The sequence below is a fragment of the Eutrema salsugineum genome, unplaced genomic scaffold, assembly GCF_000478725.1.
Source record: "Eutrema salsugineum unplaced genomic scaffold, Eutsalg1_0 scaffold_14, whole genome shotgun sequence".
Classification (NCBI taxonomy): Eukaryota; Viridiplantae; Streptophyta; class Magnoliopsida; order Brassicales; family Brassicaceae; genus Eutrema; species Eutrema salsugineum.
Genome location: NW_006256877.1, coordinates 2,416,770 through 2,436,269, shown reverse-complemented (window position 1 = coordinate 2,436,269; position 19,500 = coordinate 2,416,770). Strand labels below are relative to the sequence as shown.

At 36.4% G+C, this 19,500-nt stretch overlaps 4 protein-coding genes and 1 non-coding gene across 5 annotated transcripts; 1 reads left to right on the top strand and 4 right to left on the bottom strand.

The window, feature by feature from the left end:
- Window positions 1–855: 855 nt before the first annotated feature.
- Window positions 856–2,753, bottom strand: LOC18022924 (protein LURP-one-related 17). The gene is made up of 2 exons (XM_006405264.2): window positions 2,411–2,753; window positions 856–1,239 (listed from the first exon to the last, which is right to left on the bottom strand). The coding sequence occupies exons 1-2, from the start codon at window positions 2,690–2,692 to the stop codon at window positions 856–858; spliced, it is 666 nt and encodes a 221-aa protein (XP_006405327.1). The 5' UTR covers window positions 2,693–2,753.
- A 3,769-nt stretch (window positions 2,754–6,522) lies between these two features.
- On the bottom strand, window positions 6,523–8,846 carry LOC18022923 (26S proteasome regulatory subunit 6B homolog). Its single transcript, XM_024158876.1, has 5 exons — window positions 8,362–8,846; window positions 7,823–8,212; window positions 7,572–7,724; window positions 7,334–7,417; window positions 6,523–7,027 (listed from the first exon to the last, which is right to left on the bottom strand). Exons 1-5 carry the CDS (start codon window positions 8,815–8,817, stop codon window positions 6,893–6,895), a joined length of 1,218 nt encoding a protein of 405 aa, XP_024014644.1. The 5' UTR covers window positions 8,818–8,846; the 3' UTR covers window positions 6,523–6,892.
- Window positions 8,847–11,390: 2,544 nt separating this feature from the next.
- LOC18022922 (la-related protein 6B) lies at window positions 11,391–13,719 on the bottom strand. Its single transcript, XM_024158960.1, has 11 exons — window positions 13,699–13,719; window positions 13,527–13,622; window positions 13,309–13,467; window positions 13,099–13,218; window positions 12,960–13,013; window positions 12,804–12,875; window positions 12,621–12,700; window positions 12,429–12,528; window positions 11,803–12,333; window positions 11,596–11,717; window positions 11,391–11,523 (listed from the first exon to the last, which is right to left on the bottom strand). The coding sequence occupies exons 1-11, from the start codon at window positions 13,717–13,719 to the stop codon at window positions 11,391–11,393; spliced, it is 1,488 nt and encodes a 495-aa protein (XP_024014728.1).
- Window positions 13,720–14,107: 388 nt separating this feature from the next.
- TRNAL-CAA lies at window positions 14,108–14,191 on the top strand. The gene has a single exon. It is a non-coding gene; the product is annotated as a tRNA-Leu (tRNA).
- Window positions 14,192–15,316: 1,125 nt separating this feature from the next.
- On the bottom strand, window positions 15,317–18,788 carry LOC18022921 (cation/H(+) antiporter 18). Its single transcript, XM_006405261.2, has 4 exons — window positions 18,604–18,788; window positions 17,920–18,193; window positions 16,845–17,846; window positions 15,317–16,752 (listed from the first exon to the last, which is right to left on the bottom strand). The coding sequence occupies exons 2-4, from the start codon at window positions 18,118–18,120 to the stop codon at window positions 15,517–15,519; spliced, it is 2,439 nt and encodes an 812-aa protein (XP_006405324.1). The 5' UTR covers window positions 18,121–18,193; window positions 18,604–18,788; the 3' UTR covers window positions 15,317–15,516.
- Window positions 18,789–19,500: the final 712 nt, after the last annotated feature.

Sequence of the window (19,500 nt, the reverse complement as noted above, 5' to 3'; positions counted from 1 at the left end):
TGTGCTCTACAACAATGTGCTACATGTGAGTTCTTGCTTGTTTTTAATCTTCTTCTTTTATATAATATGATAAGATTATATATATATATATATATATATCAATGTATGTATGTAACAACTTATTTCTTAACTCTAGGTCTTATAATGTCCCTAGACATGTGAATTGCAAGATGAAACCATTGAGGCATGTTTCTTTTCTGGATTGTTCGGTATGATGATGATTTGTTACAATTCTCTATCTAATGATGTATACACATAATATGTCAATGAGCTTTTGTGTTTTCATTATAAAGACATGATATATATGTTCTAATGGCGACAATTAATGCTCAAGCAATTATGGATGGTGCTTTACCTCTAATTTGCTGCTAATTAATGAGACATGTCCGCAACCACAAACAGCCCAACAACTTGCGTCTATTGATTGATGAATTTTAAGGATACCATAATCCTTCATAACAAGGTTGATCTCGTTCAAGAAAACGCCATCATCAAAAAAAGTGACTGAGATTTCCTTGTTTTAAAAATCTTTGTTGTAAATATTTTCACTTCATCATCAGCTAATAAGACTTAAGTATTTTACAGAACTCGAATGCGAATGCATTAGGTATTTAGGTGGCCCTATAGTTCCTGAATGAAATACAACATTGATGTTGTGTGTGAGTCTATTAATTTTCAAGAAGATGATCCATTAATCTCTAAGAGAAATTTTGTTTCACCGGCAAGGATGATAGTGATTCGTTCTTTTGATGTTATAATAAACTTACTCTCATGAGGCTTATGATGTGTATAGTGAACCGTGTATTTTAATTTTTAATACAATTACCAAAATAAACAAGAGTATTTTATTTTTTATTAAGAGAACATTTGGTCTAATAACAAGACCAAAGCCATTGCCAAACCGGTGTCAAAACCAGGACTAACAACCAGATCAAAAACATCTGACCCGAATCGGACTCCTTTGGTTTTGACCTCTTTCTTTTTGATCTCCACCACTGTCCGGTTCGATGGGACGTGCAATATTTTACATGATTTACATCTATACGATCCTTTGATGACGTAAGAGCTCTTCTTATCCAACGATCCTGAAAATACGTACGCTAAAATGTCGGATTTGGTCTTTAGAATATTCATCTTTAGGTTCTTCCTCATGTACCAGATTGGGCATTTTGGCACTTTGGCTTCTCCATTTGTATCCTTTGCTTCATATATTCCCCAACTATCTATTATCGTAATCTTCTGAAAAAATTCAAAAAAAAAACCATTTAAATATTTACATGATCATGACTACATAAGAAATGGAAAAAAAAATGACTAGATGCTTATTTTCATAAATGAAACTATCATTTTGTTTCTACATATATCGAATTTTCTGAACCGGTTTGGGTATAAACCAAAAGGGTCATGTAGAAGGAAAATTTCTAACCAAAATACAGATTTATCCGCAGAATAGTGGAAGAAGCGTAAGTATCTTATTGTTATTTAAAACATTCAATTAGCTATGGTAGCTCGGTTTAAGGTGATCACCAGTTAGTTCTTACAGAGTTTTTCGGTAATGCGTCTGTCAATTAATTTGATTGAATAAGAAAGGGATATCTAGATTCACGATCTAGTCACCTAAATTTGATATATTTATACAAGATTAATAAACGATGGGTTTTGATGAAAGTAAGAGTCAAACATATAATACTCAGGAGATATTACACGTCTTGTACATAACTATGGTCATATGAAATAGACTAAAAGTCAGAACTTTTGTGCTAGAATAGATTTGTAGATTATTCATTCCCTATGGTTCATTATAGATATATTAAACGTAATTATACGTAAAAATTGTAGATATGGCTATGAATATGACGGGTTATACGAAATTCATGCCAATACAATTGTCCACATGCAGAATACTTGTGTACTTTTGACGTGACCGATTGTGGACGGTGTTGTAGCTGGTCCCACTCAATCTTTATTTAGAGTTTTATGCTATTTTAATTGTATACATGTGTATGACACTTCGATCGGCTAAAAGCAACTTGTCTTTTAAAAACATGTTAATCAACAAAACGAAATATCTAAATTCATCTATTAAAAACATGTTAATGCTCTAGATATATCACCGACCTACCTAAATTACTTTATTAGATAACAGATTTTATATGTATAGCGTTTGTGAGATCCATATACAGTATTAGCTAAGTGTTAGCTACTTAGCCTTTTATCACCAGATTCCGAAATTTTTCAAAATGCCAAGTAGTTCTCGAGTTATACCGCACATTTACTTTCGGTAAATCACTTGAACCCAAGTCCAAAATAATAATGTGATATTGTATAGTGATTCGTGCAATGACTATAAAAATCTAAAATTGTTTCTATAGATTTATTCTAATTAATGTATATATATATATGTATATACCTTGGTACGGTGCATGAGGAGGACGGAGTTGCCATCTTTATCCATGAGGATGAGTTCTTCGGGTCGGGTTCGGGCATAATTATCAACCCGGTAAATCAAATCTCCCTTCGAGTCTATCACCGTGAATCCTTTGCAACTCACCAGAAGCGATTTTCTCCACACCGTAAGTGTGGTACACGCGCCTCCAGTCTCTACGGAGGAGACGGCGACCCTGAGCTCCGGAGACGACTGAGCATCGTCGCCGTGGACCGACCTCGACAGATGCTTCAAGAAAGGGAACATCTTTCAGTTCTTGTTGATTATATTAGGAGTGTTTAGATCTGAATAATTCTCAACGCAAAATAGGGTAAGGTTAGGTATACGTTTGATGTATATATAGAGAGATATAATGTGTGTGTGGATTAAGTAAATATATTATTTTATGCTACTTACTATATTGTCTATTTTTATATATGGGATATTATATTGCACGTCTTTATTGCACCTTGCAAGGACTTCTTTATATATATTTCTGATTTCATCCTGACTTCATATATTTTACCTTCGACAATAATCTCTTTGTATAGGGCAGAAGGTGTTTTTCTAAATTACAGATTTTAGATTTATGTCACGTAATACTAACATTACGTGACATAAATCTTAAATCTGTAATTTAGAAAAACACCTTCTTTATATGGTTCAAATTTTTTTAGGCATTTGAAGAAATCGTTAATACAGGACAGGAGATCCTGAGCTGCGATACTACCTTCTACGTCTTTATATATCCATCTTCAAAACGATACATAGGGAGCTAGTTAACCAAATTGTCATTAGAGTTTTTAGGTATTGCAACGCAAAATGACGGATTTAGATCTTATAAATGATATCAAAAGGTTTGTTAACAAAGGAATTCTTGGTAACTTATTAACTGAAGGAATAACACTGCTCTTGATATAAACTCTCTTTGTCAAATTTTAGCAAAAAAAAAAACTCTTTCGTGGAAGGCATGCGTGGCCAATCCTGATTTGGGTCGTGATTTGCAGGTAAATCAGATTTTAGCACTGGCACGCATATGGTTTTGCGGAATTGTGTTGGATTAAACAATTTGTAATATGCGTTTTTAAAGTATATTACTGTATTAGGTAAGAACTTTTAGATTATGCAAGGGTCCCAAATTAAGCCACGTACTAGATTTGAGTTTCCAAGAATCTCTACTCTATTATTGTCCACGAATCTTTCCTTTTGACAGGAAATATAAAATAACATAAAAATGTTCCTTTTCTTCTCAAAAGGTAGATGTGAATTGAATTTCTTCCACACGAAAAGATATAACCAGCTAGTAAAATAAAAATTTATCATATATAATAGTTTAATTTTAGCTCACAATAGAGGAATTTTTCAATTATAAACTGATACACATTCTCAATAACAATTTTATTCAGCTATATTATATGTTTAACTACTGTTCACCCCCCAAAATATGATAATGTTTGTGCATAGCAATGAATATTCAAATTGAATAAATTTATTTGGTATATTCATATTGGAAAAAAAGTGAGCTATCATTTTCAAACCTGATTTAGTTGATCTTTGGTTTGCCATTTACTCCAAATAAAAATCCTTCCAAAGTGATGTGGACACAGTGGAGCACGTGTTAAACACGTGTCACAACTTCAGCAGTAGAACGGACCCACTAATGAAGTTAGTTATCGAGTCCAAAGACTACAAATAGTTTATTCAACTCCATGTGCGTGCGTGAGCCTTGACCTGTTTCTTCTTATCTTTCGACTTTCGGTTTTGCCAATTCAGGATATCTTGAAAACGCTTCGTTTTGGAAGGTTTTTTTGGAGATATTGTGGTGGCCCGTCAATAATTTGGGGTCTTATTAAAATTACTAAATTATCAACATTTGGTTGGTCTAATGTGCATAAACATCTAGAAGCGCTAGCTCTGGTTGTAATACCATCACACGCGTCAAAGACTACATTCTATGAAAACTCTATAATGGAAGAAAGTCTTGAGAATTCTCATAGAGCAGCTCCAACGGAGTCTCTTATCGTCCATGGGTTTGAGAGGTTGTTTTGTCATTTTTAAAAATTCAAAGTTCAATTTCGTGGACGTATCGTCTCTTGCAGAAGAGATTGAAGAATCTGTCTCATGGCAGGTTGTTCGGCCACATGAAAGCTACTGATTCGCTGCATTTTAGTGAAGGACAAAAACAAGTTTAGTGGTGGGCCAAGCTTCGCTGTTTCATCATTTCTCTTTTTGATACTCGCTACAGGTATCACTTAATTAATCAAAACAGAGTATCAGGATTGGAGGGATAAATTATAGAAGGATTCTTCACAATGCAAAAAAAAATAAAATAATAAAAAAAAACCTGAAAATCCCCAAAAATGATCTCAGGGTTGGAGATGGTTTAACCACTAATAGAACTATATCCTTGGTGATTTCAGAAACAAGCAGAGACTTTAAAAACGAGGGAAAAAAAACAAAAGTAGAGATGGTTGCAAATCTTTCATTCAACGTCTAAACAAAGCCTATGTGTTATTACTCTTCCCATTACCAACCAGTGGGAGATTGATTGCTAGACTTCTTCCTCCTCTAGTCCACTTCACTACTTTCCTGTTTCTTTCTTCATTCATTACCTTTATCTTTCTCCTCTTTCCTCATCCCTCTTACAAAAATCAATGTTGGTAGGTAAATGTGTGCAAATGCAAGACAAGGAAGGGAACCAAATTTTCTATACACACCGACAAGCAAGGCTTACTTATGAAAATGTCAAGTTCACACAATTATTAAAATTGACTGACGCCATTAAGTAAATTCTTGCAAAGTTAACCACATCTCTATCTCTTCCCGTGCAGTTGTTGGCAGCCCGAGAATCAGCCGAAGTTGCCATGATCACGGCAGAGTTTGGAATCTGTTAATTAGGGTTTCCGCAACTCCCTCAACGGTAACGATCTTAATGAAAACAGAAAGGGATATACGAGATTTAATTGGTGGGGGAAATTTTGAGAGAGCGCCATGCAGAAGAAAAAAAGATTAATGTGAAAAATTTAGGTTTTCCTCAAGATTATATTAAAAAAAAAACATTTGTTGATTTTTGTACATTCTTTTTTTTTAAATGCCCAATATACATGTATTTGTGTATATTAAGCATACATGCATGCGTAGATCTGTGTATTGAGTTAGTAAGCATAAACATATTACATGATCTTAGTGATTTTCAAACAACGCAGGAGCTTCCCTGCTGAGTTCATTTTTTTTGGAATTGAATGTCTTCACAGTTTCACCCTGCCTGAGCTCCGATTTTGTAATTTCGTATTTTTGATTTTCATCTAAACAGAAAAATATTATTCTAAATTAGAAAAAAGTATATAATGTTATTTCCAAGATTCTGTTTCAAAATGACCAGTTTTATAATTTGCATATAAATTTAAGTCCAAGTTATTGGCAATGAGAGGCGTATAAAAACTTTCTCTATATTTAACGGAAGCAAGAGCTATAAGGTAGATTTGAGTCACTTACAACTGGAGGAATCATGGTAATCATCACAGCAGTACCATACCACCCTAAAACGGTAATACCAAACCCGAAAAGACTAACTGTGAAACAACACATTATTACCTGCTGGCTGCTGCTGCCTCTTGTACTAAGCTTTTGCCAATTCTGTTTTTTATAAATGGAACTGTAAAAAGCTGAGGGACTAAACACAAACCCATATGAACTTGAGCTCCACACATTAGTGTTGAGTGTTGATCCTTTGAGTATGTCTGCAAAAAGAAAAGAAGACAAGAAGCATCAACCAGCAACAAGCAATCAGAAGAGCAACAAGCAATCAGAAGAAGAATTGAAAAAGGAGCTGATCGTGTTTTTGGAAAGGAAGAAGGAGAAGAGAAAAGTCAAATTGAAGATTAGTCAAAGGAAGAAGTTGGGCTGCTAAGGTTAGTCAAGTGGGCCTGCGGATCTGCACAAGCCCAAAAGAACACAGGAATAAGAGTTTGTGTGTAAGTGTAGGACTTGTTATCATTAAGTCTAAGAATGAGTAGCTAAAGTAGTAAAGAGAGTTGTTAGAAGTCTAAGTTAGAACAGTTGTGTAAGAGAGTCTAAAGTCCTAGAGTTAAGGTGTAGTAATGATGAGAGTTAGTAAGAGTAGTTAGAGGATATCACCTATATGTATGAAGAGAGTGCAATGTAATGAAGATAAGAGAAATGAATGAAAAAGATGAATGTTAAGAAGAAATATCGATCTTGAAAGAAAGAGAGTGAAAGAAAACATATCTTAAAAGAGTGAAGTTCAACAATTAGAATATGCAACATCAAATATTAAACTTCCACTGTTTTCTTCTAAAGTGATTGAACGGTAAAAGCTGAGAGACTAAACACAAACACATGTGAACTTAAGCTCCATAAATTAGAGATGTAACATAGTTCACACATTAAACTGCGAAGCCATGTCCATTTCAAAAAACACAGGAGATGATCATCTCCGCTTTCTCCTCACTTGTAAAACTCAAAGTCAGTGTCTGGCTTCTTCACATTTGCGCGGTACCCCTTGTCGAAATCCTTAGGCAGTATCACATATCTGTTCTTACGCACAGCATGCATTCCAGCTTCCTGGCAGATTGCTGTTATCTGCATTGTTCAACATAATACTATAATGTGTTATATATATATATATATATATCATCTTAAGCTTCACAATTCTCTCAATATATACTTTCATGCAATCCTTGTAAGGTCAGTTTCGATTTACATTACAGCCAGATTAAGTAAATCAAACCAATCTTAATGCCAAGGTTGGATTCAAAGACTATGGTACTCACTCAGCTAAATATCCATACATAATGCTTGACACAGCCACCTATGATTAGGAGTATGCTCAAGTGCACATTATCATTAAGTAGTGAGCCAGAAACAATGGAAGCATGAGAAACTAACCTCAGCAGCGCTAATTTTATCAGGCCGTGAAACATAGTCTTCCAAGTCAACCTCGTCACTGAGGTTCATTTTGGAGGTGCATACCTACACAAGGAAAAACCAGTCAATAAGCCTGTGACAAAACCTATATGGTTATATTTACAGAGAGAGCAGTAAACTGTAAACACATTCTTTGAAGAAAACATTTTGATTTCATATATTTTTCACTAGTTATTCAACATTCAAATACTTGTCTTGCCTGGAAAACAAGCCTCTTTTGACGTCTATCAGGAAGGGGGAACTCAATCTTACGATCAAGTCTCCCAGGACGTAAGAGAGCAGGATCAAGAGTGTCTGCTCTGTTGGTTGCCATTATAACCTTCACATTCACGGTCTGGTCAAATCCATCCATCTACAACGAATTCAACATAAAACAGGTTACTCAATCCGAAAGTCAGGTATCAGCCATTTATAGAAGACAAGACCAAAATTTTGTTTCACTGCTCTCACCTGATTAAGTAGTTCCATGAGAATCCTCTGAACTTCCCTATCAGCTCCTGTTTGAGCATCGAACCTAGCAGTGGCGATGGCATCTACCTCATCAATGAAGATGATAGCTGGAGCATTATCCTTGGCAAGACGGAAGACATCACGAACCATACGAGGTCCCTCGCCAAGGTACTTTTGCACAAACTCGGAGCCAACAACCCTAATGAAGGCAGCGGTTGTGTGGTTGGCAACAGCCTTAGCCAACATAGTCTTTCCAGTGCCAGGAGGTCCATAGAGCAACACACCTCGTGGAGGGTCAATACCAATCTGCTTGTAAAGCTCGTGGTGGGTAAGTGGCAATTCAACAGCCTCTCGAATCTCCTGTTTCTGAATATCGCATCCTCCAATATCCTATACACAAAGATCAAGAAAAGGTTAAGACTTTCAAAACTCAAAACCCTAAGTTAAAGACTTGCAATAAAAGAAAAAAGGTTAAGACTTTCAAAACACAAAACCCTAAGTTAAAGACTTGAATTTTTTTAAAAAGGTTAAGACTTTACATTGTAAGTAACGTCGGGCTTCTCAGATTGACTGAGAAGGGAGATGCTAGAATCGGACTCAGGAGGTAAAACATCAACAAGTGCGTTGGAGTGACGGTGAAGGGCAACGGAAGCTGAAGGCTTGAGGAGTTCTCTGTTAATGGTGCTGAGAATCCGGACATAGTAATTGGAGCCTGTAGAGGATCCGACGATGCCGTTGTTCTGATCCACCATCTCCATGAACTGGCCTATTACTAGAGGCACGGATTGGATTCTTTTGACCTCCTCTTGAGCCCGTGAGGCCTCCCTTTTGAGATTGTTTTGCTCGTCTTTCACGTATTCCTCTTGGATATCGGTGAACCCTATTTGCCGTTTAAGCGATTTCAGGATGCCATAGAGATCTTCCTCGTTCGCCGTCGACTGATCCATCACGGCCGGAGATGATGCTCTAGGGTCAAGGACCATCGCCGCAGCCATTTTTCTGAGAGAGAGATCTTTGGAGTTCCCTTGGAGTAGAGAGAAAGAAAAGTAGAAAGGTGATTGTAAACAAAAATCTTCAGTCTTTTATTAAGGCCGAAAGATTCGAGATGTGCCTTTTTTTTTTTCTTTGATTTCCTTTTTTTCGGCCTTTGTATTACTATTTTCCTTCTCTTTATTTTTTGGTCGGCAACCTATTTTATTTTATTTTTGGTTTTCTCACCAATTTGATTTTGTACTTTTAAAACCGGATTTTCCATTTCCAATTGTGATGGCGAGTCTTCTCCCACGAGGGCGCAAATAACCATGTCGATCATTGAGACTCGATGATTTCTTTTAATAACGACAACTCTTTTATTTATCTCCTTTATTTGCTTTGTGTTCTCCTTTGATCATCAAGATTCCATTACTACCGTGATCTTCACGTCATATTTGGTTAATCCTGTTTATGTTTTCTGATGCTTGCATCAGAGCGTTTCCTAGACTTGGAGAAAAGAACATAAATATTTTTTTTCCCAACGACGCTCCAATTCGTTATGGTTCGATCATTAAAAATGTTGATGAATATAAATATCTTTGTCAGTGTCACATTATTCATGTATTTGAACAACTTGGGTCTTGAGACTGAGCCAATCTTCTCAAATAATTTGTGGTAAACAAAAGCCATTATCAGAAAGTATCGCTAGTGTTTTGACAAGTTGCTGGTTTTGATGCCTAGAACATTCTCTATATTGGCATGTGTCAGTGACCACCTATTCCCATTTCAGGGCTGATGCTATTTTATTTTGTTAATCATAACTCATGTTGGAATCACCAAAGCCGTTCCAAAAGACAGTTGGGACTACCAAAGAAGAAGAGGAAGTTGAAGAAGAAGAATCTGGCGATTCTTCACCATCCAAAAGAAAACGCAAGGGGCAGAGACATTTGGAGGAGGTGAAGAGGCAGAACAAAGTAACCCATATACTGCTCTCGGGCTTTGATCATCCTGACATTGACTTGGCAGCTCTCCGAGTACTCAATGATTTTCATGCTGAAAGAGAGATTAAGCCACCCAATCAGATCCATTGGAGGTATGTTTTCTGGAATGTCCAAAGGTAAGCTACGTCCAATCTAGACCAAACTTCCTGGGACTTCCACTTCCAAAGAGGAAAACAACACAAACGCTGGAGTTCATGTCCAAGTGCCCGAGCTGCTGCGAGAACTCGGTTTGGACAGTGATGATGAATGATAGCTTTCTTTTGTGATAGTTTATAACACAATTTACAGTCTGGAAAAAGGGTTCCCACCCTCAATTATCTCTTCTTTTCAGTATAGTTAGTGTACTTTTTTCATACGATCAAAATAGAAAGGAATACTTCTTTTCACAAACTTTTCCATATGAAAAAGGGTTCCAGACGAGAAGCATATTTCAAAATAAACCTTTGTGTGTATCCTTGATAGTAAGCACTTAGTGAATCATGGATAAATGCCCGAAAACAAACGGAGTCATCTCAACCAAAGTAACAAAAGAGCATCTTGAATTGGTCTCTTTTAAGGTTTGGACCATCTTCAATATGGTTTGATTGACTCCTCCCGATTCTATGGCCTTATGGGCGGCAGCAAAGTAACTAACTTTGTCCCAGTGTTTTCAGACCCGGACCGGACCGGGCGGTCCGACCAGTTGAATCGCGACCCGGTAAGATTCCTGGTTTGGTTTTTGTTGAAAATCCGGATGCTATTAAACCGTTCAAACCCAAAAAATATCCGTTTAAACCCGGTGAACCGGCAAAATCCGATTCGGATGGGTTTCTGGTTTGGAAAAAAAATTAATAGTTTTAGAACTTTATTTATGAATATATGATTTTTTTTTTGAAAACAATATAGTTTTGAAAAGCAAAATTAGAACAAGATGCAGAGCACTTAGAGTAACAGAAGAAGAAAACGAGGCGGTAGCAAAACCAAAAAACATTACTAGGATTTTCTACATTATTTTTAGATTTTATGAAATAATTAATATATATTTTTATTTTAATGTTTTTAGTAGTAATAACGGTTTGTTTTTCTATATTTTATTGAATGGTTTGTAATTTTCTCACCATTATACAGTTGTAAGTTTATAATATCAAGTTTTCTAGTAAAAAATTTACTGTTTAAAAAAAATAGAAAGAAAAGGAATATATAATAAAAATATAATTATAAATGTTAAAAGATATAGTTAATATGATCACAATACTTAGTGTATATTTATTTAAAATTTTATTAAAAAAATTATACAAAAAGATATAAGATAATTAATGCGATTTAGTGACAGAATTTTTATAAAAACTTGTTTTTTTTACACAGCAGAAAAAATATAACAAAAATTATAAAATTTATTAAAAAACATAACAAATATATATACTTAGTTGATCCATAATTGACCCGGATTGATCCAGGTTAACCCAGTGATCCGGTAACCCGAAGAACACTCCGGGTCGTTGTCCGGGTTGGGTTTAAAAACATTTGTCCTGAAAATGGTAAGGTGTTAGAAGAATTCATATACAACAAGTTGCAGTTTGGTTCAGATAAGAAAGAATGCATTACCACAGCCGGCATTAATTCCCACATGCTTTCAAAACAATATTTTCAACTCTGTTTGGCATAGTCTCCCACAATCCTTGGGGGTTCATTTCATATATGTCCGCAGCCTCAAGGTGGTGCTTCATGTATACATCCATCTTCACATTTCTTCATACATGATCACACATTCATATTAGATTATCAATTCTTCATATGGAAGAACAGAAAATTGGTAATTACCTGAATATGATGAACGCCTGGTTGGAGAGAACTTTCTCGAAAAGAAGAATGTCCTCATGATCTTCACAGAAGACTTTACGGCCGAATGTGTCAAAATCCTTGTTATCCGACATCTTCTTGTCCTTCAAGTCACTCTCATGTTAAGACCTCATATACTTCAAAGCAGAACCAAGTTATAAGAAAAGAAAGACTATTTTAAGGTTTTACATGTGGCTCGCACTCAGAAAGCTCTCTTTCTTCTACCAGTTTTCGCTGATTTTCAGCTTCAATCAATGAAGCAGCCTCTTCTCTCTTTGCTCGTTCCAAATTATTCATAGTTTTGGCATGTTCTTGGAGATTCGTCTTCTCTATTTCCTGACTTTCCCTGACCTGCTCAGTTAAGTCCCTCTCCATCACAGTCTCTTCTCTCTTTGCTCGTTCCAAATTATCCATAGTTTTGGCATGTTCTTGGAGATCCGTCTTCTCCATTTCCTGACTTTCCCTGACCTGCTCAGTCAAGTCCCTTCCCATCATAGTCTCTTCTCTCTTTGCTCGTTCCAAATTATCCATAGTTTTGGCATGTTCTTGGAGTTTCTTCTTCTCCATTTCCTGACTTTCTCTGACCTGCTCAGTCAAGTCCCTCTCCATCACAGTTTGCTTTTTCATCAAGCGGACTTCGTAGTCTGAAAATATGAGTAGGTAAGACTTTACTGCTTTCTCGGCTAGCTCAACTTTCTTATACTCATCAAAAGCATGGACCTATAAGTAGAACATGTCAAAGAGACATCAATCTTGCAACCACTTAATCCAAAACTAAACGGCAAAAACAAAGCCGCATGGATCCATCTAGTAACCTTGTTACTGAAAAGCATACTATCGTTTTTTGCTGATCTTGCTGCGGGTGGAGCACCGCTTACACTGTTTTGTGTCCGGCAGATACGGATGTTCTTCACACTGAAGACACACTCATAATTTTAGAAAACCTCAGCTGTATAAAAACAAGAAGTATATTCTAGGTTTTATAACATCATCAAACAGTTAGTTACCTTCCAACAGTTGAAAAAATCTTTAGCAGATTTTTTGAGCGAATATTCTTAGGTAGATTCTCAGCAATAATAGTGCGAGACTGGATATGAAAACTTATTAGAAAATCAAATACACTATCCTTATTCATAACTTTTAAAAATTAGTATACAGAAATATAGGGACAGCACCAATGAGTGAAGTACCTGGAGCTCGTCTATAGCAGATGCCGTAATCGGATTTATGCGTCTCACTTTCTTTCCATCTTCACTAACAACCTGTTAGATGACACAGAAGTTAGAACATCAAATCACTATAAAGGTTATTGACCAAAAACACACACACTAAGATAAAGAATTTACAAGCTTTGCTGAGTTCTGTAGCACTGCGGAAAGCTGAGAATCAGTTAATGACAGCTTCAATATTCTTCAAAGATGTAACAACATGAATAGGGACTGAAATCACATGAACAAAAAGATTATGCTTTTATGCAAAACGAACCCACAAAGATACATATGATTTAGCAGCAGACATTTTTCCATATCCTTTAGAGTCCTTGCCAATGAAACTCATCAGATGATCTGTGGTGGCCAAGTTAAAGTCACTGAAATAGTATTCAACCTGACAGTGATTTGAGTAGTCAAGAACTTCGAAACAAAAATTGGATAGATTTAAGATCACAAGTCTTAAAAGAGTATCACTGAACCTAACCTGATTTACTATCTTTTGGATAGTATCTTCTGGTAAACCACCTCTCGAATCGGTAGAAACAGATTCAGGCAGATCCGAAAACTTTGTGTTCGTAGAAGACTTTGGTGATGATGTCTTTTGCTCTGCCTCCTCAATTAAATCCTGTAGCTTAGGCTGTTTCTGCATCCTCAGTTAAATCATGTAACTAAATTTCAAACATTCAAGAGACTGAAGCTAACATCATTCTTATTGAAAGGATTTTTGGCATGTTCTTGCAGTTTCTTCTCCATTATCTGACTTTCCACATTCCCAATAGTTTGTTTTGTCACATTCTCCTACATATAGTTTAAATCAAATAATATTAAAATTTCCAAGATCTGGTGAACTATAATAGCTAACAATTGATTGTACAGTTTTAGGGCAACTCCTCATTTTTCGGAAGCTCATATTCCCAAAGATCATGTTCTCCAACTTGCTTCTAGACTAAGGGTTAAAGCTAACCATGCATTAACGTGTTTAGGAATATCGCATTATGAAGAGTTCTTAAGATTATTGTCTCTTATTATTATGTTTAGTATAATTTTGGGATTTAACCAAAATTTAATGTGTATGAGAACTTGAATGAATGTTAAATATTGTTGTTGGTTATTATCTTTAGCTAAAAAACTCATTCCCTAACTAAAGGAATATTGGGAAATTTGTATCAGTTCTCCATGAAAATAATATATTGCATCCTATTAGAAAAATGGCCAATAAAAAATCTGAAATTGTTTGACGTACATTATATATATATATTATATATTTGATGAAGAATACAAAAGTCAGGATGGCCGAGTGGTCCAAGGCGCCAGACTCAAGTTCTGGTCCTCGAAAGAGGGCGTTGGTTCAAACCCCACTTCTGACATTTTGCTTTGTGTAATTTCCTTTATTTTATCATTTTTTCAGATAAATTTCGGTTGCACAATTCCTTTTTTTCGTTGATTAACTTAAATACTTGTTTGAACAAGTAAATACTTGTTTGAACAAGTAAATATATGTTGTGAATAAAATAATATTAAATTAATTTCAGTTTACAGAAAATTTATTTCTAACATCTTCCCACTGGATAGATTATGTTTTAATTTTTGTATTATACAAAGGATAGTTAACATTCAAGTTTCAAGTTTAGAGCTTTAAATATAAACTAGTAAACTTGCCCATGTTTTTGCGTGGACTGTTATAATTTTCCATTTATTGTTTGAAAATCTAATAGTAATTTGAACTCATTTGTTTTTTTTTTCTATTATTGATTATATTTGTTATTAAATTTTCTTATATTTTAATGTTTGAAGACATTATCGTGAAAACAGTATAGAAGAATGTAGATAAAAACATATTAGTATCCAAATAATTTAGTTTAAATAGTTTAAAATCTTTTGATCACTGTTCTATGTATTTAAGACGTAGTTATTTGAAGTACCGTACGAACTCATTTGAAGAAAAAGGAAGAGTTAAAAAATTTAGAAAGGGTGTAGAGAATTAGAGAGAAATAATGTACATATTTATACTAAATCATTTAAAGTCGAATACACTAATTTAAACATCACAAATACCATCATTCCATTAGACATTATATTTATTGATTTTTATTTTTTTTATTAAATTTTTACTAAATTTCGGTTTTATAAAATTTTAGAAATGGTTTGAGCAGCGAAATCAAGCATTAAACTACAATAATTTAGAACAGATTGTTTTAAGTTATTTTTAACAGGTAAAAACCAATAAGAAAAGACACATAAACAGTAAATAAAGTAAAAAATGTCCTGATGCAGCCGAAACTCATTTTAGAGCTGCCATGTAAACGAAACACTTTAAAAATCATTGTGAGTATGACACGACACGTAAGCAAATCACTACACAACTAAGTATATAGATTTTAATTCTCACCTCTTTTGCATAATATACATACATAAACAAAAGAAAATTATATTTATTTAATCAGAATTTTATTTAAAATCAACACCAAATACAGTATTTATTTAATCAGAATTTTAATGAAAAATAAAATATAATGGAAAGTTGGAAACAATGAGAAGCATTATACAGTACTCGCATTAGTCTCAAATTGCGACTTGCAATTTATTATTTGATTAAACCGTACTCGTTAACCAACTTTTCACTAACTAATTAGTAACTATCGTAAATCAACCCCCCAGAACCAAACCGAACCGTTTTTATTAACCACTAAATTTATTCAGACTCTTTATCCGGCGAAGAAGTCAACAACTCCGTCCCAGCTGCCGCCAAATCCGGAGCTGTTCCGGTGGCATTATACTGCTGAATCACCAAAACTGATGCTCTCGTCGAAGATTCCGGCGAGATCAACAAACTTCCCACAGGTCCAAGCTCCGGGCATTCGCTGTTTTCCCGGATCGCCAACGCGATTTCTCCACCTGGCATTCGACCCACCAAGAACAAATTGCTCCGCCGCATTTCCTCAATCGCCGATCTAACATCCACGGCGGCGTTTTCCACTCGTCTCTCCACGAGCTTGATCGATTCATCCACCTCCGACTTCTTCCTTATTACAGACATGACCTCCTCATCCGAATTTAGGTTTTTCCCGATCTGATTCTCGCTGTTGTTGTTGTTATTCACATCGACACGAGTAATCTCTCCGATTCTCTCCGGCGAAACCACGAATCGGAAAACCGTCAAGGAAATCCCGGGATGCTCCGCCATGCGTAATCCATACGCCAAAGCCTCACGGTCGTCGCAGCCACCGAAGAAGAGAGCCACGACGGAGTAAGAAACGTCCTGAGCCGAGACTTGACTCGAACCACCGAGTCCACGGTCAACGAATATCCCGACGGAGCAAGGAGCTTCAAGCAAAACCCGCCTGTTGATCCACCGGTAATCTCCACGCGTCGTCTCCAGCGACCCATCGAGCTGCTGATGCTTGTGGAAGGGCAAAATCACAATCGCTGCTCTTTTTCTCGACGCAGTTGTGCAGATGTCTTCGTGAATATCAGACATTGAAGAGATTGCTGTCATTGGTCGGACTGTGACTCTGCTCAGTTGCTGAAAAGCTTGGAAAGCGACCACTACTTGATCTGCGTTGATCTCTCTTCTGTTCCAAAACGGCATCCCGTTTCTGCGAACTTTATGAACCATTAGAATAGCTGAAGATCTCTCTGATAGTTCTCGTAAGTGTAGAGCGTAGACGCAGAGTCCTTCGCCTTTCTCGATGCCTCTCGAGGCTTCAAGGAGGTTTATTATCGAAGGGATGCTTCCAGAGCCATGGAAACATGTCAGGATTCTGAGCTGTGTGTTTGTGTTGTCTCGCTCCACTGTCCTGTGCTTGTATTCTCCTTCTTTCTTCGCTCTTCTCGCAGGTTTGTAAACTGCCATCACGACTGGTGTAGTGATGAAGGTTGTGAAGAGAGCCATTAGAACCATTATGGCAAATGTCTGATCATTGAGAACCTGAATCCCAAAAACAGAGGAAAGTTACATCTTTGGTGAAGCTGAATCCCAAAAACAAATGTGTTCAAGGCTGAAGAAAAAAAAGTCTGTACCTTTCGGTCTTTCCCGATGTTGAGGACGATGAGTTCGACTAATCCTTTAGTGTTCATGAGGAACCCTAACGCTACAGCTTCTCGCATAGGTATCTTGAAGGCGAGGGAAACGCCGAGAGTGCCAGCGATCTTGCCGAAACAAGCCGTGAAAGTGACTAAAACCAGAAGACCCCAAGACTGAGCTCCTTGGATCGTGGCCACGTTAGTTTTCAGACCACTTGCCACAAAGTAAAGCGGCAAGAAGAGACCGGATACAAGATCCTCCACTTTCTCAACGAGTGCACCAGCAAAAGGTCCTTCCTTTGGGATCAAAACGCCCACCACAAAAGCACCAAACATGGAGTGGATTCCAATGGCATCAGTTATGAATCCGCAGACAAGAACCACAGCTAAAGTGGTGCAGATGTATGTTTCTTCGACGGGTTCTCCCTCGTGGCACCTCCTTGCTATCCATTTGAAGATTGGAGGAATGATGATAGCAGCGACGATGACAAAAGCACAGCCGGAGAGGAAAACCCAAAGAGAGACCAGAGGAGAGGTGTCTGATCCCGAGAGAGCAATGGCTAGAGCAAGGAGAATCCAAGCAGCCACGTCGTTGACAGCAGCAGCTGACATGGCAAGCCGTCCTATTTCAGTGGTTAGAAGCTTAAGCTCAGCCAAAATACGAGCCAACACAGGGAAAGCAGTGATGGAAAGTGCCACACCCATGAAGATGAGAAACGCGATACTGTCTACTCCTTTGGAGATTGTTGCTCTGAGAACAAACGAAGAGCCAATGCCAAGAGCAAACGGGAGGGAGATTCCAGCCAAGGCAATCCCTAAAGCCTTTTTCCCGGTTTGTCGAAGGGATTTGGTATCAATCTCTAGACCGGCGAGGAAAAGGAAGAAGAGAAGGCCGAGATTAGCCAGAGTTTCTAAAACAGTCAGGCTCTTCTTTGGGAACACAGCGTCCAGAAAAACCTTGGAACGGCCAAGAAGAGACGGTCCAAGCATAATCCCACCCTGCAAATCAAACTGATTTATCAAAAATGATCAAAGATTCAAGAAAATTGGGCAGGGATGAAGGAAAACTCACAATGACTTCGGCAATAACACGAGGTTGTCTCAGAGGTCTTAAAAGGTAAGCAAGAACACGAGTGAGAACGACAACAATGACAATCTGCAGGATAGCAAGAGGTAATGCGAAGTCTATTGGGTTATCTCCTTGGAAAACTCCATTAGAGGCTGCTTTCATTGGATCTGGACAAGCATGTCCAGCTGAAGTATTTGTAGCCATTCTTGCAGATCAAAGCTTGTTAAATTCCAGGAGAAGAGGCAATCTAATTCAACTCTTCTTTCTTCAAAAACCCCTAGTAACAAAAAAAAAAAAAAACAGAGAAGATAAACTTCAAATTCCAAATTAAGAATCATAATCCAAATCAAAGTCAAAATTCTATCATCCTAATACCATTAGAATAGCAATAAATTAATTAAGAATTATTTTTCAATCACAGAAGGAAAATTTCATGTTCTTCTCAGTCAGATGATTCTCAAAAACTATATTTTTTTTAAAAAAAAAAACAAACACACATACATGCATAGAGTTGCACCAGAAACGATCGAGAGCAGGAAAATTAGATTCCTAATTACACTGCAAAGTGAAGAAAGCAAAAGAAAGATTACGATCACGAGAGAAACCTAGAAAATTTCTGGAAACTAAGTAAACCCTAGGAATCAACGCATTGTGAAGAAATTTAGTGAGACGACAACGAGAGAGTACCTGAAGAAGAATCCGAGTGATTCTGATCTCAGATTTTGCACACTAAAGTTAACGGAGATCGAGAACTTGTTTTTGATGCGTGGGAATCAGCCGACATGTAAAGAACGACGAGAAGATATTCAAAGAAATTTGCAGGCGAAGAAGACGACAAAACTCAGGGGAGAGAAGTTGGATCGATTTGACTTAAATAAAGAGAGAGAAAGAAGCAGTGTTTAAACCATCTTTTTTAGTCATCCAGTTTTTCAGATTCCCGATTCGTAAAGCTTAGTCACTCCTTTTTAATTCTTCTTAATTGCGCTTTATAATGATGATTTTTTTATTTTTTTTTTGACCAAAAAAAAAATGATGATTTTTTTTTGTACTGTATTTCTTTTCTGGAATTTCACAAGCTTTGTTAGTAATATTTGTTTTTTTTTTATCAAAATTAGCCGGAAAAAGAGGGACCAAAAAGGAATCTGAAAAGTCCACTTTTGTTTCTGACTGAATTTAATAATTCATGAAGATTCTCTGATAAATATATAATGATTTTTTTCATTCATAGCTAAAACCATAAGAAAAATGAAGTCATTGCTTCTATAACCCGAACAAATTTAAAGTTTAGATAGTTTTGAAGCTTTGTGTGGTTATATGACACGAAAAATAATTTTAGGTAGTTTTAGGAAGAAATAAAAAAAATTATGTGGTCACCGATTTCGAAATTTTTTGAGAATGATAGATTGATAATCCTAGTTTATATGGCTATTTCTGCCAAAAGTGTGTGCTAAAATTTTGATTATGAAGTTTCGAGAACTTAGATCAACAGCTCTGATGTCTGATACGATAACCATAAAATAAATTAATTCCACAATATGTATACCTGTCAACATCTTGCTTACCTTTCATTCGAAAATAGTTTTG

What these genes read in the sequence shown, in the direction of transcription:
- LOC18022924 (XM_006405264.2), bottom strand. Translation starts at nt 2,692, where the DNA reads ATGTTCCCTTTCTTGAAGCATCTGTCGAGGTCGGTCCACGGCGACGAT. An exon ending in TCCTCATGCACCGTACCAAG is followed by an intron (nt 1,240 to 2,410) that starts GTATATACATAT and finishes GAATTTTTTCAG; the next exon opens with AAGATTACGATAATAGATAG.
- LOC18022923 (XM_024158876.1), bottom strand. Translation starts at nt 8,817, where the DNA reads ATGGCTGCGGCGATGGTCCTTGACCCTAGAGCATCATCTCCGGCCGTG. An exon ending in TCATGGAACTACTTAATCAG is followed by an intron (nt 7,725 to 7,822) that starts GTGAGAGCAGTG and finishes AATTCGTTGTAG; the next exon opens with ATGGATGGATTTGACCAGAC. An exon ending in ATAAAATTAGCGCTGCTGAG is followed by an intron (nt 7,028 to 7,333) that starts GTTAGTTTCTCA and finishes TGAACAATGCAG; the next exon opens with ATAACAGCAATCTGCCAGGA.
- LOC18022922 (XM_024158960.1), bottom strand. Translation starts at nt 13,719, where the DNA reads ATGAGGAGTTGCCCTAAAACT. An exon ending in ATCCTTTCAATAAGAATGAT is followed by an intron (nt 13,468 to 13,526) that starts GTTAGCTTCAGT and finishes CTGAGGATGCAG; the next exon opens with AAACAGCCTAAGCTACAGGA. An exon ending in TACAGAACTCAGCAAAGCTT is followed by an intron (nt 12,876 to 12,959) that starts GTAAATTCTTTA and finishes GTCATCTAACAG; the next exon opens with GTTGTTAGTGAAGATGGAAA.
- LOC18022921 (XM_006405261.2), bottom strand. Translation starts at nt 18,120, where the DNA reads ATGGCTACAAATACTTCAGCTGGACATGCTTGTCCAGATCCAATGAAA. An exon ending in GTGTTATTGCCGAAGTCATT is followed by an intron (nt 17,847 to 17,919) that starts GTGAGTTTTCCT and finishes TTTGATTTGCAG; the next exon opens with GGTGGGATTATGCTTGGACC. An exon ending in ACATCGGGAAAGACCGAAAG is followed by an intron (nt 16,753 to 16,844) that starts GTACAGACTTTT and finishes TTTGGGATTCAG; the next exon opens with GTTCTCAATGATCAGACATT.